This window comes from Anoplopoma fimbria, chromosome 8 (assembly GCF_027596085.1).
Source record: "Anoplopoma fimbria isolate UVic2021 breed Golden Eagle Sablefish chromosome 8, Afim_UVic_2022, whole genome shotgun sequence".
In the NCBI taxonomy this organism is placed as follows: domain Eukaryota; kingdom Metazoa; phylum Chordata; class Actinopteri; order Perciformes; family Anoplopomatidae; genus Anoplopoma; species Anoplopoma fimbria.
The window spans coordinates 11,881,789-11,900,580 of NC_072456.1; the positions used below are offsets into that span (position 1 = coordinate 11,881,789).

The 18,792-nt window shown below is 40.2% G+C and overlaps 1 protein-coding gene across 1 annotated transcript in view; it reads right to left on the minus strand.

Annotated features, from left to right (window-relative positions):
• The window catches only part of sgip1a (SH3GL interacting endocytic adaptor 1a), a 72,542-nt gene that overhangs the window by 11,299 nt on the left and 42,451 nt on the right, over positions 1 to 18,792 (minus strand). The window contains exons 5-18 of the mRNA XM_054602337.1: positions 16,255 to 16,318; positions 15,563 to 15,587; positions 14,851 to 14,913; positions 14,385 to 14,448; positions 13,691 to 13,869; positions 9,552 to 9,563; positions 8,128 to 8,149; positions 7,950 to 8,034; positions 6,364 to 6,449; positions 5,364 to 5,444; positions 4,670 to 4,744; positions 3,695 to 4,444; positions 2,645 to 2,766; positions 2,029 to 2,182 (exon numbers count right to left, since the gene is read on the minus strand). Of these exons, the coding sequence (XP_054458312.1) occupies positions 2,029 to 2,182; positions 2,645 to 2,766; positions 3,695 to 4,444; positions 4,670 to 4,744; positions 5,364 to 5,444; positions 6,364 to 6,449; positions 7,950 to 8,034; positions 8,128 to 8,149; positions 9,552 to 9,563; positions 13,691 to 13,869; positions 14,385 to 14,448; positions 14,851 to 14,913; positions 15,563 to 15,587; positions 16,255 to 16,318 (1,782 nt within the window). The remainder of the gene's footprint in view (positions 1 to 2,028; positions 2,183 to 2,644; positions 2,767 to 3,694; positions 4,445 to 4,669; positions 4,745 to 5,363; positions 5,445 to 6,363; positions 6,450 to 7,949; positions 8,035 to 8,127; positions 8,150 to 9,551; positions 9,564 to 13,690; positions 13,870 to 14,384; positions 14,449 to 14,850; positions 14,914 to 15,562; positions 15,588 to 16,254; positions 16,319 to 18,792) is intronic.

An 18,792-nucleotide genomic window follows, 5' to 3' on the forward strand; every position in this document is an offset into this window, starting at 1 on the left:
GACATGCTCATTGAACACGCAAACACTCAAACACACTCTGGTGGTGCAAACTGAGAGTAAAGGTATCTGGGAGGGACTGCACTGCACTCTGCACACACACAATATATGGTGCCAAGAGAAGAGACACAAGGTTGCCATGGTGACATGGCGAGACAGTCACTGGTACACAGTCATAAAAACAGAGAGAAAAGTCTGATGAGCGGGCAGATGGGCAAAGGGGAACACACTCAAACTTCTTTGTACAGAAACAAACAACAAAATGTTATGCAATAGATTTTTTTTCTCGCTGATTTTGTCTGCAGGTTACAAGACAGGAGAGCGACTGAAAGAGAGAGAAATAGAAGAGAGAGAGAGGCTATCATATCTATTAAATACGTGGCAAATGTGAGGAAAGGCATGAGTCGGCAAAAGCAAAACGGTGTAGAAAAATGAGAATTATGCTGAGTAATGCTGCCACATTTGAAAAGAATAAAATGAACGTGTCCCTTCTCTGCAAGCAAAACCTTAAGTAGACTAGTCAAATAAGAAGATATTAGGATGACAAAGAGATGGTCTTTTAACAAATCTCATAATTTGAGTTGTGTTATATGAAAAGATTAATGAAACTATGCCATAATGTGGGAAAAAACAACCCAAAAAGTTTGTCTCAATTTGCCAATACGTGCACTCCGGGTAAAGAGCATAAACAGATAGAAAACTGACAAAGGATCACTCCCCCCCGACCCGTCCCCTTTCTTGTCTCTGAGGGGATCTTTACTATACCTGCAAACGAATCAAAGTGTCTCTCAAAGGTGGGCAGTTTGTCTACATAAGCATCGTCTTCTGACAAGCCAAAAGACAAATAAAGAGACAAACAAACGGTAAAACAGAAAGCAGAAAGCAAATCAAACCAAGGAAAAAAATGTACTTAAAAGTAAAACATCTGAAAAGAATTGTCATGCACACAAAAAAACCCAAAGCTTCTTAAATCAAAATCAAGATGAAAATGTCAAAATTAAAAAGCACTGAAACTGAAATAGTGTCAGTTTATAATTAAAGTCTTAGTGATCTTTATAATACTGTTAAAACCATCAGCTTTTTGGTCTACCAACAAAACCACAATGAATAAACAATGTATAAATGTAGGGCTATAATAGAGTTTTGGGTGAAATCTCCAGACATAATTCATGTTTCAGATTCAATCTAGAGAAGATGTTTACTCATTGTTTGTCCCTGTAATCAGTTTAAAAAAAAAAGAAACCTCCAACCAGGGACTATATTCAGTTTTTATGTAACTGCTGCTGCCTCAAGAGTGTTTGTTTCTTAAATCTATTATGACTCAGCCATGTTACAGTCTACTGAGATTTGCTGTTATCCAGTCACAAACGCTGCACTGCATTTCCTTCAAAACTGACTCAAAAGTAAGATCAAGGAGTATAAACTGTTGTTGTGTTGTGTATTAATTCATGAAAGGAAGGTTTGTTTGTGCTTTAAAATAAACAACCTGCTTCCTCTCCCTCTCATACTGACGTGTGAGAGTGTAAATATAAACTTGTCAGCATCAACCTAAACCAGACAAAATATTTATGTGAAGTTTAACAATTTATTTTATCAAAATTAGTTATTATTTCTTATTTTAAATGAGTAGAAATCAATATATAAATGATTGCAGTCATGTTTTACATAATCTATCTCCAGATTGAAACTGCTGACATGCAAGGGTTTAATGATGTCAGGTCATCAGATGCCAAAACAAGATTAGGCACTATATTCTCTGACTTCATTATTTAGTGGACCATCATTGTCAGTAAACTGTCACTATTTCCAGAAAAAAAATATTTAAAAATGAATTAATACATACAAAACTGCATGACTCACTCAAAAAAAAACTCAGAGCACAAGGAAGGACAGGGCCAGTACATAAAATCAATAAAGAACTTTTAATAATAGACACGGAAAAGTTAAATTCAGCTAATACGTTTAGCCTCTGTGAGCACAGCCGTCAGAGGACAGGCTGCACAGCTCAGTGACTGTTGAGGGATCACACACCTGACACGGACACGGACAGCTCTTTGTTGACGGTGGGGGTGGTAGCGGCACTCAGGGAGTTGGTGGAGGAGATGGAGGAGGTGCTCTCGGCCCGTGCCAAAGGGGCGATGGGAGGGGGGCTGGCAGAGTGGACCGGCGGGCTGAACGGACGACTCTGTACAGATAAAGAAATTGTAGAATTAGGAAAATTTGATTAGATTGAAAAAAATCTAAAGACATTTTTAGATTCAAGGTTTTTGCATCTTATACCATTGCTTGTTTTGTTTTTGGTAAAGATATTTAATCATTAAAAGTTACTTTGAGTAATCAGATTAAGCTATGATTTTGAGAACTTTGTCATACCTGGAAAACTTTTGTCAAAGTAAATTTTACCATAAGCAAGTTGTACAGTTGTGTTTGGCTCTGTTGGCTTTGCAATGGAAGTTTCCTGCTGGTTCATGCAAGGATGCCGTGAGCCAAAGACCAGGAGAGAAGTGACTGAAGCCCCCAGGTATTAACTCGCCAGAAATTGTTGCAACAGTGACACAGTTCAATATTGGTAAGTAATAGTTTTCAAAATACCAAAATACAACCATCTGAATAAGTAGTGAAGATATAATAAAACAGGAACACTTACTGCATCTCCTACAGTGGGTTTCCCTGGAGGAAGTTTGGGCCGTGAAGGGGGGCGTGGTGGAGGTGGTGGTGGGGTGGGGTTGACTGACGAAGGAGTGGCAGGTCGCACCGGAGAGGAGGAACCTGCAGGGCAGAACAGTAACAGGGATTTTGAGACGCTGGATAGTGTGGAAACAGCTACAGTATAAATGCAGAATAGATGCAGGATGGACAGAATGAGACACGATGGCAAGAATATGTCCTACCTTTTGTATTGGAAATATATTTTTTTCATTTCCATTTTATTTTACTAAAAACAAGGGATGCCCACCTCTATAAAGGATTAAGAACAGACCTCCTGTTTCATCTGCCTTGAGTGTCTGTTAACACTGAAACCACCAAAAGGATTTCAAAACATCAGTCTAAGCTCAGCTATTGGTCACACACTTTCTTTTGTGAACAACTAGCCTAAATTAGATTAGTGTTTTCCCTTCTATTTAGACTATTTATTCACATAGATAAAAGGTCTCTTTCAAAATGTTCATACTTTAAAAAGGTACAAAACCTTCTGACAGGACTGGTTGATAACTCCTATAGAACTCACTGTATGTGCAATACAAAATGAACAAGTTCTAGAGTGAAGTCTGACCTTTAAATACCAGTCGGTCAGAACAACTACCTGTGCTAACATAACAATTCTGCAGCAGAATGGTGGTGTACATCCAACTGGTTCAAAACATGACCTCTTTTTAAGGGTTCAATAAAAACGTAGCTTTGCAATTCACTTTGTGCAAGTTTAACAACAAAGATGGTGCAATCCACTGAAAGGAAATTTAAACAAGGTGCAATGCTGGTGTACAATCCCTTCTCAACCCCAGTCAAAACAATCCCTACCTAACTGCATTGTATGGCCGCTATTGATATGAATAGACACCTGGCTGGTGTGATGACCAGGACATTGTCTCTTTGCTTTCATAAATCCGTTTGTGTTAGTGTGACAACCAATCCAAGCTCTATAAAAACCTGCCCTCTAAACACTATATTCTAATTATAATCACGGACTACTATTCACCACTATTTGAACCACCAGCTCCAGATGTGGGACCCGGTGACGACACCACCGCCCGATATGTAGGGGGAGGAGGTGGGGGAGGCGTACTCCGGCTCCCTTGGCTAGCATCAGTGGGTGAGGGGACAGTTTCACCTCCGTCCTCTTTGGATTGGGTGACTTCTGTGTTCTTGGGCTGTTCCTCTTGAGACAGGACAAGAGGCGGTTGGATGGAGCATGTTGCAGTTCCATCAGCAGGAGGGGTGCTTGCTTTTGGAGCAGGGGCTGGCGGGACGCTGGATGGGGAGTCAAGAGGAGGGGGAGAAGAAGTGGGAGGAGACGCAAGCTTCTCCTTTGGAGGTGCAGGGGGTGGAGAGGTTGCCAGCGTGAGAGGATTTCGGACCTCAGGTGTAGGAGGATCTGAAGGGGCAGGAAGTGCAGCTGGCTCCTCCGAGGAAGACAGGGAGGTTTGGAGAGGGGGCACATGTTCTTCTTTTGGGGGAGGGGATGTAGGGAGAGGTGGTGCAGGGTCTTCTGGAGGAGGTGGTGATGTTGGTAAGGGTGGGGCAGGAGATTCAGGTGGAGGAGGGGAGCCTGGTAGGGGAGGTGCTGGTTCCTCCGGTAGAGGTGGCCGGTCAGAAGACTCTGCACTGAAGCAGACCCATGTGTCACCCGTATCCTCGCCAGCAGAGGAAGGCTGTTCTGGTCCAAAAATGTTGTCCAAGTCAGCTATTGAGGGCTTCCTGGTGGAACCGTCTGCTTCTGTTGACACTTCTGAAACACAGACAAACAGTGACCAATCAAAGGCATTTGAAAAGAGTTGGAAGAGGTGCTCAGTAGGTTAACACTCAGAGATAAAACATGACTGGCAGAAAGACTGACAGAGATAGAGCCAGAAAGGTCGAGATAAAGGCGCTGTTGAGATCAAATGTAAAGGTTTTATCCTGAGGTGAGGGTGTGATATAACAGAAGGCACAAAAAGATGTGAAGAGCTCTCACCAGAGCCATCTGCAGAGGGAGGGCCGGTCGACAGGGGAGGGGTCGGGACATTCTTGGGTGGAAGTGGAGGTGGAGCTGCAATGAAATTACAAGTACAACAATGAATATTCCTATAAAACAGGAAAGTATTTCCTAATAAACATCAATGAAAGGGAATACATGTTGTTCAAGACTTTTCTCGTCGCTGTAACTTATGGTGAGCTCCATACAACGCTGATTTTTGCAAAGCTAAAGTATTGATTCATAGGTTAGCCTGAAACACACATTATTGCAACAAAGGCATTCAAAGTTTGGATGAAAATATGACCCAACAACAACTTGAGGAGAAAGGATCATCCCACAAATCATCAACCATGCAGCAAACATTCAGTGATCACCATGCTGGATGCAATGAGAAGGCGGGGGAGGATGGGTTGGTGCAGAATTGGAGACCGGTACTGAACTTTCCCATAATAAACTGCAAAAACATTTAACCATTCGAGTGAGAAATGGCTGATGACATGATGATGACAGGTTACAGCTGGCTGTTTGTAATGAGAAGCAGAGTGTTATTGCCACACAAGTGTTTGATCAGGTCAGTTTGCAGGTCCGTTTGTTAGTGGGATGATGAGGTTCATGAGGTGAGCTGATGGATCCGTGCAGTCATTCCAAGGAAAAGAAGAATGCGCAATATGCACAGAATTATAAAACTTACTTCCTGTGGGGAAGGATCTTGACAAAGAGGATTCAGGCTCTGACAGAGGAGCCCCCCACGGATCGGACTCAGAGAGACCCACTAAGTTTAGGAGGGGACAGAACAGGCCAAGTCAGGTGCTTTAGAGCCAAAACATTTAAAGGTTTCTGATCCTTTGGCCCTAAAAAAAAGCATTAGGTGTAAGTAAGTTTATTCGGTACACCAAGCTACAGCTTCAGCAGCCTAAAACAACAGGTCTGCTGTAAACGCTTCCTTCAAATGACATCCTCCAAAATGAACATGTAGTTGAATCAACATCCCTCTAAACCAGTTTCAACAAAAACTAAACTTTATGACGTTTACATATACCACTACGAAAGATTCCATCTATACGACACACCCCTTCATTTTATGATCTTGTGAAGATAAAACCAAAATGATTAAGAAAGTAAAAATGTACCAGTTGTCACACACAGAACTAGTTTTATTTGTCGGAATGAATATATAAAGTGTATTCATGTCGAGTTGATGTTATGTTAGTTATGCCTGACATGGCCGTTGCGTAACAGCTAGGAGCTCTCTCACAGCCTGTACCACTAAATCCTACTGGACTGGCTGAGAGCGAGTGACAGCAGAGTCTGCATATTAACAAGCTGCACTGTGCACATGAACATGACCAATTTCAACTTTGACCTTAGCAAAGACGGATTGAGCAAATCCACAACTGCATAGTGCGCCTGAGGGAAGAACAATGTTTGTAATTAGGTTGGGGGGGCACAAGAGAGAGAGAGAGAGAGAGAGAGAGAGACTGGCAGCCTTAAAGAGACTGTGTTTGTTTGAAAGTGTTTGTTCAGAAAGCCTTTTTTAATTGTGTTGCTATCACAGTTTGACAAAAGAACAACAACACTGGTAACAACTGTCAACACAAACCTATTCTAACAACAGACACAAAGACATACACAGAGAGCAGTAACGATACTGAAACACAGAGTGACATATCACAGGGAGGTAGGAGGGTTACCTTCGGTTTTTGGTTCTCCAAAGGCTGTTTCCAAAGGAGGCCCAAATAAGGCTGTGGTGTCCTCAGCGACTGGTGTTTGTTGACTGCTGCAACAGTCAAAAAGGAAAATATATGAAAGAAGAAGTTGTGGGACACAATAGTCACAGAAGGACATTTCAGGAAACATCATACATCGGTATAGATTTGATCATCCTATCGTGCAACAGTCTACTTTTGCTATGTGTCTATTCACAGAAGAGAGCAACAAGGAACATGAAAGAGGGTGACACGCACGGTTACAACAGCAGTGATTGTAATGTTAAGCTGTGGAGAGAGAAATCTACCTGACTACGGTGCATCTGTACCATGTCTCATGGTACAGGACAGACAAAAGACACACCCAATGGAATTAACACAAATGCACGTGGACACTAAAACATAGCATTGACACTAACCCTAAGTAACATATGTGGAGGAAACTATAAATACAGCAATACATTTGTAATACAGACATTCATACTAGAAGAACATGAGTTTATGTCCCCAAAGCACACAAAGCATCACAGTGTTGTCGAGTAGATAAACACATTGACAGCTCTGCAGATTTACTGAAGCCTCAAGTGGCCCTCCAGCAGAATAAACACAATGTGTGTCTCGAACTTCTAGTGTTTCAGTGGGATGGCAAAGGTTAGGCAAAATCTTAACAAAATCTTGTTGTGTTTATCAGCCATTATGTTGGAAGCTCAACAAAACATGTTTATCTGACGGCCTTTGGTTATATCAAGAATATTAACCAAAGAAGTTCCCTTCTTTCCATGATATCAAGGCTTTTCTTTATAGAATGTATACTAAAGTAACTCCACACCCCAGTGAGGGTTCCTGCCCAATGAAACTAAGCTAGACAGCTGAAGCAGATGTTAAAAAGCCTGGACTCATATGCAGAAGGTTTTCAGTAAGAGGGGACATTAGATGACGGTGACATCTGAGTAATATAAGAAACACTGTAAACTAAAGTGCTGCAATAAAAAAAAAAAGCAGTTTTACCTCACTTATAGCTGCATAAAGTTGTTTGTCTGCTGATTGAAGTGACTTAAATGCCAGGTTTATCCGACCATAACAGAATGTATCATGGTTGGATGGACTGAGCAAACTCTCAAAAAAAGGCTTAATGAGGCTTGATGGTGACATTTGGAAACTCCACACATTGTAAACGGTGATTACTTCAAAATATGACACTTTCTGATTTAATATTTAGCTACAAGTAACATTTTAAAACCAATAACTGACATTTCTATGATTACTGTAACCTGCCGAGAACTTCCCCACTGCCATTACTGCCATTAGGTCGTACACTGCGTTATGCCAAAAGAGTGCAGTACACAAAGGTTTGCCTATTTATGATACGAAACAGGAAAACAGAGCCAGTGTTTGAGTCCAAAGAAAACCCGAAAATAGTTTTTCAGGAATGCAAAAGCGCAAGCATATAAAATACAATATATGAAGCACAATGTCACAAGACAGGGGTTCAGCAGTGACACATACAGTATGACATACATAGCACCCAGACATTAAGCCTGTCCCTTGTCAGGGAACAGTGAGGTGCATACCTGGGAGGTTGTGGTGCTGGACCCGGTGTGGGGGCCACGGTGGGTAAAGTAGGGACGACACGTCTCGGTCTGGCAATCTCCTCACCTGGAAGCATAATTAAATCAGTTTAGCATATGTGACGTTTGCATCACAATTCACTATCATAAAAAGTGAACCTGGCCTTAGACTGATACTCACTGGATGTGTTCCTTTTCAAACCCTGTAACATGAAGAAATGACAGTTAAATGTAAAAACACAAAAGACAGTAAACAGAAAAGAATCACTAACAAGTAAAATGTTGCATCAATTCTAATAACATTTGTGATATTACATTACATTACATTACAGTCATTTAGCAGACGCTTTTATCCAAAGCGACTTACAGGAAGAAATATTGTTACTAACATCATCATCCTACATAGCTCCTCTATGTAAAAAAATTAAAATATATTAATATAAAAGCAGAGCGGTTTAAACAGAACACGGATGTAGGCTGTACAGTAGTGAAGGTCAGAGGATGAACTGTAGCCTCAGGTTGACTAAATCAGATGAGACCCATGGAACAGCCTGACCAGCTACAAGCTACACCGGAGTACGGTAGGTATTACTATCACACAAACACTGCAGGAAAAGAAAGGTTGTACAACCAGAAGAAGTTTGCCTTTATTAGACAGCCGGCAGAGGAGACATGAGTGCAAATACTTATGCATGCAGCGCACTGTAAATAGCATTTCTAATGCTTCATAATTGTTAAATTAATTCAACACTGCATGTTCAGCAAATTATCAAAACAGACAATTCTAACAAATCTCCTGTGTGCATATGGAACAGCAAATATTTAAATTAAGGAGACTCGAATAACTAACTCCTAAATGCAATAACATTTAGTGTCATGTTAGAAAAAGGCAACTGCTGCCTGCATTGACCTTACTGTGCTGTGAGCAGTAGTTTGAGGTGTCAAAGCCAATAAATAATATTGGAAAGCTTTCAAAGCATGCTTTTGAAGTCTTAAGAAGGCAGCCCTGGTACTAGAGAAGGTTTGAACCTTATAAAGTTGGGGCATAAGAAAGTTAAAAGAGGAAGGAGTTTTTTGTTGTTGGAGAGGCAACAGCACAATAATATTGCCTCTCCAGCTGTGACACCCGTGTCTGTGTGAGCATATATATGAATTCACCATATGAGAGACACAAGAGGCCAAGAGAGGCAGAGAGCAGATATGGAGGGGAGGAGGGGAGGAGACGGTAGCAGTTGAGATGAGAAGACACGACGATGGGGAGAGACTGAAGTAAGACATCAAAGGGTCCAGCTGTCAAAAGTGCAAATTTTTCTCCCACTAGAGAGACCAAGCATGAATCCATTCAAGATATAAAAAAAAAAAAGAGCACACTAGCAATCTTGAGAATCTGTTGAAATAAAACCATATATTTATATGTTTAAATATTAATGTCAAAACAAATTAGCATACAGTTTTGACCCGTCGCTTCAGCAACTGAACCCAGCTACGCATTTACTGTCTTATTCAACCGACTCCAAGGACAAGGTTAAGAGCAAAAGGGTACAAGAAGCATGTGACATATATTTTAGCCTGAACCCAGGAAGGCAAAAAGAAAAGGACACTTACCGGGCTACGTTTCTGTGACCAGCAAAAAGGAAGAGAGAAGAGACACCTGGTCAGAGAGTGACAAATCAGTAAAGCAGACATCATATACCAGGGGAGAAGAAGAATTTTGGACTGGTCGGTCAGATTTGGGGATCAGGATGATAACATCTCCATAAAGAGGGGGCTATGTGCTCATCTGTCTTAGACTTTGTGATACATTTCTAGTGCAGCCTTATGTGGTTTAAGGATTTTTGAACATAAATGCAGATAGTTCATAAAGTCAAAGATGATAAGGCAAGTGGGTATTAGGAAACAGCCGAGGAGGACTTGTGACCTGTGTGCTTGTGTTAATGCCTTAATCCCCCTCTTCTGTTGATGGTTAGAAAAAACAAAGGCTAGCAATTCAAGGCCTTCAGATAAACAAGAATATCTGCCTGAATCTCCTATGTCATCTGTGAACCTGCTATACCCATCTCTTTATTTGATCATTTTTGTTTAAAAACAATGTCATTTTTGCCATCTTATCCTTATTAGTTTCCTTTCATTTTTCCCTCTAGTCTCCCATCTGCCCCCCTTGGTCTCTTTAATTTCTGCTGAAATCTCTCCATCCGCCTGCGTCAGCTGCGTCTCGCATCAAGCCTCCATCTCCCCTCCATCTCTCACTCTCGTGCTTGTTCCAGTTGTGCAGTGAGCCATGAGTGATTAACGTGATGCAAAGAGGGGGTGGGACATGCTGGTGGAAGGGATTCATTTCATTGGGTAAATTGGTGCAGGACACAGCGCAGGACTGTGTGTCATAAGCTTAACCAATCATCGTCCCCCTGCTCTGTGTAAACAGGAAGTTCTGCCACACACTGTGACCTTTTAGCCTCCGTCAGGGACATCACTTTGGTCTTTAACACACAAATAGTTGTGTATACTGTAGATTATGCTGATGATTAAAATGGACCACTCAAAACAACTGTGTGACATATTTGAAATTAGAAAATGCTGAAGAATCAGAAGAACAACATTTTTGTTTTATTTTGAAATACAATTTTGCTCCTTTTCTTTTGGTGCTAGAGTAATGAAAAGTTGTGTTACTGAGGCAGATCATATTTGAACACGGAGTCAGCTAGGCTGTTAGGTGAGGGGAACCTCTCTGTGTAGACCTGACTGCACAGTGGCTGTTAAAGAGATATATGAATAATTCATTATAAAAGTAAGACGGTTGTCTTCTAAATTAAGCCTTTCTAGTTTAAATGCTACTAGACATAATAATAATAATAATAATAATAATAATAATAATAATAATAATAATAATAATAATAATAATAATAATTGCGATGCAATGCGATTTTTACAGCTTAACTCCATTTCTGACCTTTTCCTCGCCTCCTCTACTGCTTGTAGTCGTGTCATTTGGACTGAGAACTGGAATCTCAAGACTCCAGAACCAATTAAAATCAGATTTAAGACGTCTTAGTCAGCGGAAACAACTTAAAAGACAGCGCAGTTGTACTCCAAGTAAGTACCAAAGCAAACAAATCAACACGGGCCATAAAAACGCTGAGCGGTCACACACATGCACATACAGTATTATCACCAGAATGAAACACACTCACACCAACAGAGAAAGCACATAACATTGCTCTATACATGCTGGGCTAATAATAAAGCCTATTATTATCATTACACACTAGCCATTTGTAGTAAGCCTATTCTCAACAACACAGAGCAGATTTTATGAGCAAACTAAAATTCTATGAACACAACAGCATGCAAAGCATAGGCTTACCGGACTCCTCTACAGAGGTTAGCATCATTAGAGGCAACAAAAGAACAAGAGAGAGGAGAGAAATAGAAAGAAGAGAGGGGTGGAATAGTTAGAAGACTAGAGGGGGAAGTGTATTATTGCTTGCAAAGCACAGCAAAGCATCTGTGCACAATGTAGGCAGCCACCACTAACACAGGCAGATAAAGCTGGAGTAGAGCTATGGCTACCTTCATACCTCCACCTACACATTACTCACTACTCCTCCTAACATGATGTGAACAACAAGGTTTTATGTGAAGTAAGCTCTTAACCTGCATTGTTGTGTCCCTCTCACAAGCTGATGTATATGCATAATTCATGCAGAATGTTCCGAATATTACCATAGAAATTAAGCTCAAGGAGTCCTCTAAAATCAACGCTCAGTATTAAGGTATGTATAATACTTGGTATGTGTTTCAGGTTTTTCAAAGCTGGGTTAAGAGCTTGTCATATTAATATGTCGAAAACCAACGAGAAGAGCAAAAGAATTCAAATGTAGAGTTATTAGTCGAGGGAATCTCAACGATTATTCAAATGGCTGTGGGCTGTTGTCAAGTGTGAGTCCTGTTTTTGAAAAATAAGAAGTCATTAATGTTTTAGTTTGGGAGAACGTTTTACTTGGTCAGTTTAAAGAAAAGGAAGAACTGGAAAGAAGTGTAAAGAAGCAGCGTTCGCTTTTGGAGGCCTGCTAACATTTGGCCCCTCTTCCTCTTTTCATCAGACCATTTTAATGTCAGTCCATAGCCAAGGTTACCGAGGGTTGCCAGGCACTGGGAGTGATTGTGTGACTCATGTAATTTATGTGTGAGGGAAAAGCTCTGGCCGGGCAAACGTGATGCTAATTTGAACTGGTAGAGGTGAAGATGGCAGTTGCGTAACCACAAGTACAGGCCAGCAATTACAATGTCATGATTTTGGTTAACATTGAGTTGACTTAACTGCATTAGATGATTTTCAAGAAGATGTTAAGTGAAATGCATTTCAGATAGCTTGTCCTGGTCTCAGAAAAAACACACCAGGATTAAGAAACTACAGTGCATAACAGCCCTAAAACCAAATCTGTCATATTACCAGGGCTGTAAGTAACATTTGTGATGTGTTGATTATTTCACCAACTAGTTGACTAATCCTTTACTCAATAAAATGCCAGGAAGAACTGGTGAAAAATGGCCAAGGTAATTTTTCAAAGAACCTGTTTTGTCCATACCACAGTCTCAAATTAATATATCCAATTTTACAACGATAGAAAAATGAGGAAAGCAAAACATTCTCAAATTTAAGAATCTGGAACTAACAATATCCATTGTACCATTTTTTTAACAATTAAATCATTGCAAAAATATTTTTGAATGATTTTCTTTTGATCGCAAATTATCTCAGCGTCGTATTTATGAGTAAAAACCTAAAAATAACCAATGTATCCTATCTACTACACACTTCAACACAGCCATTATCTATCCAACCATTATCAACACCTGATCAGGTTAACTGAGTCAATGGGTAAACGCACAGAGGCCGGATTAAATTATTAAATCCAGAAGCTCAAATGACCACAAGCGATCTCACTGTACAGCAGACTGACACACAGGCTCATTGTGCCCACTTTCCTACCTGAATTATTCAGGGTGGACACTCAAGCTCACTGTTCTTGCTGAAGAAGAAAGGAATTATGGGTAGGCATGGGAGGCCTGTTTTGGAGTACCGCTGTTGAATTCAGGCTGTGTTCAAGGGAATGTGTGCTTGAATAAGTGAACTGCTTCACCTCAAACAAGAGCTTCACACCTAGCTTGCTCTTCTATGTTTTGTTGTCATGGTGGGGGGCTGTCTTGTGTTAAATAACACCGGATTAAATGGAATAATAACACTGAGGTCAATGACAGTCTCACAAGCTTCAAAAATTAAGTAATTCAAACTATCATATACATTTGCTGACCTTGCTCATTAGAGACATGGATTAAGATATTGTTGCATACTGTCTCATTAGAACAAGCTAGTTCTGTTCTTATGTAGAGACCCAATACATGTTTAATTTTCCAAAATGTGACCCATTAAAAGTTCCAATCCTTATCTTAAATAAAACAGTGAGACAAAGAAGAAGTAATGTTGTAGAGAAAGATAGAAGCACACAGAACATCATGCAGCATCTCTGTGGGGAAAAACATTTGAACAAAACACATGCACGGCCATATCTGTGCACTGAAACACCTCACTAAATCTCTCTATACGTTAAGAGGCTATTGAAAAGGATGACGATAAGATGCAGGAGGGATTCACACATGCACATTATAACCATCTAAACACTAACAAACAGCCACTTGTTAATGAGAGCCAGCAGTAAGAGGGCAGTGACGTCAGAGCTACTCACCATAGGAGACGGGGACAGGGCGATGTTGCCTATGGAGGCTTTGAGCTCGTCGACGGAGGGCACAGACGCTACGCGATCAGCCGGCAGCGGCTTGATCTTGATTTTGAACTTTTTCCTGTGGTCCTCCTCTCCTTCCGACTCATCAGAGGAAAAGAAGTGGGGCTTTTTGATGGTAGGCGGTAGTGCAGCGTCAAGGAAAGCAAAGTTTCCAACCTTAAATTAATGTCCAGGATTTGTAGAACTTAAAATGTGGTGCATGCCTAGCCACAGGATGAAGGTGCATGCAACTCTAAATCAAATCAAAATGTCAACCTACTGAGGAAGTAATTGCAAAGTGATAAATACATTGCCATCATAACCCTATTTAGATCTTTGTCAATTGGATATTGTTACACTTTGATAAGCAGTTGATACAATTTGTCGTCATTGTATCTGAGGTGGCTTTTTGGTTGTTGGATATCTCTGTTAAACACAGATGTATTTGATTATATATTTTTTTATTTGTTCACTGATTTGGCACACTCAGCTGAATTTGAGAGAGAAATAAATACATTAAATTGATCTCCTTTCAGTGTGCAGCAATTGACAAAGTACTGCACTGGATTTGAAAACAATCCATTTTTGGTGAGCCAAAGTAACTTAGCAGAAAAAAATAAGACATGAGTCCTGACAAATCAAGCAGTGCAGAGGATATCTCCCTCTTCTGATTCCTCTTCAGGTCTCATGCTGTAGCCTTCATCATCCACCTCAGGAGAGTTCTGAAACACACAAAGCGGATATGTGTAAATCAGTAACACACTACTGTGATATTAGTTGTATGCCAATAAAATGCTAACAGACAAAAAGCTGTTGGTTCAAGAATCTTTATAAATTGTACCTAAACGTTTACTCAAATGCTGTTTAATGTCATTAACTGGATCACGAATGTAAGCAATTTAATGTTGCAAATGATAAAAGTTAAACCAACCTCATTGTAACCACTTTTAAAATGCTTTTATCACAAATTTGTCAATAGCACACTGATTTTTTTCAATTAAATGGATCAGTATGCACTCTTTTAATGCAGACGAAAACACGGCAGTAGTTTTCAGGGTGAGTTGGTGGCGACAAAGCTGAGTCACATTTTAAAATCAGCATAAAATGATAATCCTATCACTTACATATCTGTCCCAGTCGATATCTTCGTAGAAGCCATTAGGGGCCCCGTTGGTCTTCTTCTGAGACTGAGAGGAGAGAGACACTTTGATTAAAACCCCATCAGACAGTGAAGGTATAGTGTATTCTGCTCTCCCACTAGATGTGTTTCTGTGTTAGCTACTGTGCCACAGTTCCCTATTTTCTTCTTACAGGCCCTAGTTTGTTCTCTGTTTTCTCCCCTTGGTCACTAATGATTGGATAATGATGATGATTGTTGTTATTATCCCAACAGACCGCTAATCGTCCTACAGTGCCAGATAATATTTCAAGATTTAAGTCTCTTCAAGCCTCTCCAAAGGACTCGGGGAATATCCTGTTGCCCTTTTTTCCTCAAAGTCTCCTCAGAGAGACTGCTAATGAAACGATAGCTGAAACAGCAACACTGGGGGCTGACTTATGAGTTGAAGAACGTACTGTGATGTCTAAAACCAGTCAAAGCTATAGACTCTCTACATACTATTCTATAGATTAAACTACTCCAAAAGGACTACAGATAAGAGGTCAGTACCGATTCAACCTCTTGGGGTTCCTGGCAAGTAAAAAAAAAAACACAGAAAAGTAAATAATGAACTCACAATCACCAGTCTTGATTTTGTTCCAGTTAAACACAAGTAAAGTGAAGAGTAATTTACAAATCAAATAATTGGCTGATATTAAATCATTTCAGTTACTTACACCGCTGTCTCGGTCTGGGGACCCCCTGTGAGGATTTAAAGTAGCAGAGAGAAGAAAGGACAGCATAAAATTCACTTAACATGTGAGCTCTTCATTTGAAATCAAGTGCTTTGCTAATTATTCGAGAGAAGAAATATTTAAAAAGGGTATTCAAGGAAAACCTTTTCACAGCACGCTACCATACCCGCAGAGTTATTTACTCATACTTCACAGCACACAAACCTTAAAACAGAAAATGTCTTATGCACAGTTAGAAATTGGCTAAACACCCCTGGAAAAATATCAGGGTGACAGAGATTCTGCAAACTGACCAAGTATTTGATAAGTGATCTAACTGATTAATTAAGTCTTATTTTCATCCTGATGTATTTGCATAATTTCAGAACATGTCTGCCATGATTTAACAGAACAAACATTGGCTGTGTGCAAACAAGCAATGTAACAAGCACTGGATGTTCTATGCTCTTTGCATTTATGTATGTATGGAGTCAGCTGTCTGATCAACTGGTATTTGACTGGACTTGTACTAAATACTAATCCTGTGTTTGTTTATACTTATTTTAATTATTTCATTCTGCTTGAGATGCAATACCTTGTGCCATAAATACATTTTGTTCTCCTGAAAATACATTTGAATTTAGTTGTTTCTGTTTGGATCTTTCAGTACACCAGGAAGGAGGATCAAGACTTACGCAGAGTCATTGTCCTTCTCTTTCTTCCGTATCCCAAAGGCCTTCCTGGTACGTTTTTTCAATCCTGAGGAAAAGAAGAAGAAAAAAAAGAACGAATTATTGCATGAAGAGACACCAAAGGCATGACTAAAAGGTGGTGTCTGTGGGTGGGTTAAAGGGTAGATGGGGTCAGCTTTGCTGCATCTATCATCCGGGAGATTAAAGACAATGTTTTTATGTATTATTGAGTGACTGGCTGCATCGTGTGAAGGCACACACTGTCTTTCCAATCTGAAAATGTGTTCATGGTCATCGCAGATGGACAGGTAGCCTTGCAATCTTCAAAGCGTTTATTTTAAATTAAAAAAATCCTTAGCCCTGTGAAAATCATTGTGCCAAGAATTTTACAAGAATAGCTTTAGAGAGCCGATTAGGAGGAACCTGTTGTAGGTCACAAAGATGATAATATACTAAATTTCAATCCATAATGCTACAGAAAGCGTGGGAGATCCCTTGTGTACGGACTCAGCTCATGAATTCAACAAGGCTCACCAAGGCAACGGATCAACAGCTGCTCTAATGGAGCTGCTCACTGACCAACAATACAAATGGTGACTGTGTTGTTGAAGCAACGCATGTGAGTGTGTTTTAGCCTTAGGATAAGTTTCTGTATGTAAATATATGAAAAAGGAGAAGTGGTCCTTCTGCACATGAAAAACCACTTTTTTTGCATGGCTTGTGTGTCCTTGCTTATCAAATTGTCTTTTTCAACAACAACTAAAGATTAATTTCGCAGCTCTTTCAGGATGTACTCTGGACTGCATCGACACCAGAAGTTTGTACAGAACGGCTTATACAAAATCAACTCAAATACCATTGTATTTAACTACAGGATTTCACTATTGTACAGTTTTATATGTCACAATCTCCTAAAGAACGCTACATTCAAATATCCAATCCAATCATGTCCTCTTCCCTTGGAGGAAGTGGAATCACTATCCATCTCTTGATTTTATCAATCGTACTGTACAATTATCCCAAACAAACACAACCCGAATGCTCCTGGCTTAGTCTTACCCAATATAAAAGCCCAGTTGTCCCCATCCATTTCTTTTCTGATAATTCCTCAACTCTCATTCTTCCTCGTCTGGTCGTGAACCGTTCTTTTCCTCATACCACATGCAGGTAAACACTGAGCCTCAGAGCAGGAACCTGATGCTACCTCTTGCTAACAACACACACTCAAATGAAAAGACACACACACACGCAAGCATGCAAGCACGCACGCACGGTATCATGGCCCTGTTCCTAATCTGTCTGGTACTCAAATTCAACACCACAGACTTCACTCATGAATTAAAGACAAATGCCATCATTTCTTATATTTGATGCATTTTCTTTACTACTTTAATATCTACATCGGCATGGCTGCAGCCAAAGTGGTAAAAACAATCTAGAGGGGCCTGCTGGCCACGAGGAGTCTCACCCAGAATTATCCTCTCATTGATCTTGCTTACTTATTCCACCTTGCATCCTGTGGACGGCTACAGTCACAGCTCAAGTAAATGTCACACATACACTCACACACATACATAGAAACCTACAAACATGCATGCAGAATGACTGCACATTCACAATAACAAAGGATTGTCCCTATATACACAAAGGTATGCTCACATGTCACTGTAGTCATTTAAAAGCATAAGGAGAGACATGCACACACCTAGAGAAACAGAGCTTTATGAATATTCATAGACACCATAGGTAATCAGCACCTGTTTATATAAAAGCTACTAGTCATTACTCAGAGAGAGATAAACATATATGTGAGATGTATAAAAAAACCTGTTTACTTGTGTGTAATTGAGGGTGGAAAACACTTGCCTTACAAGAAGCTGCTCTTTTTTTTTGTCAGAAAATCTTGACAGCCAAATGCCCTAGGGAATATTTTTACATTTACTCATTTACTCATCAGAAACAGTCAATTCAGTTTGCAAATTGACCAATCTCATTGTTCAAGATTCTGGATCACTATCTATGTTTTATCTTCAGGTAAACACATTTTTTTATAGTGATACGTCAGTGCAACATGACTCACAAGCTGGAGAACAATACAGGCAAACAACTCATTGCCTGTTTATAATAATTTGTCAGATGCAAATATCTTTACAATGATTGTTTCTGGCTAAGGTTGATGTCGTCGACAAATTGGCCTTCTGGATTTCTTGCCCCCTAATGGAGCCTCTCTTCTTTGTGTTTGTCTTTTTCAGGTCGGTTTCCCTCTCCTGTAAATCCCCAAGCAGAAGCTGACAGGTTTATAGGTGTACTAATGAAAGAGTATTCTGCTCAGGCATGACAGTGTTCAGATGGCAGCTGTGCCCATAAAGTACGTGTTCTGCATTCTCTCACACACACACACACACACACACACACACACACACACACACACACACACACACACACACACACACACACACACACACACACACACACACACACACACACACACACACACACACACACACACACACACACACACACACACACACACACACACTT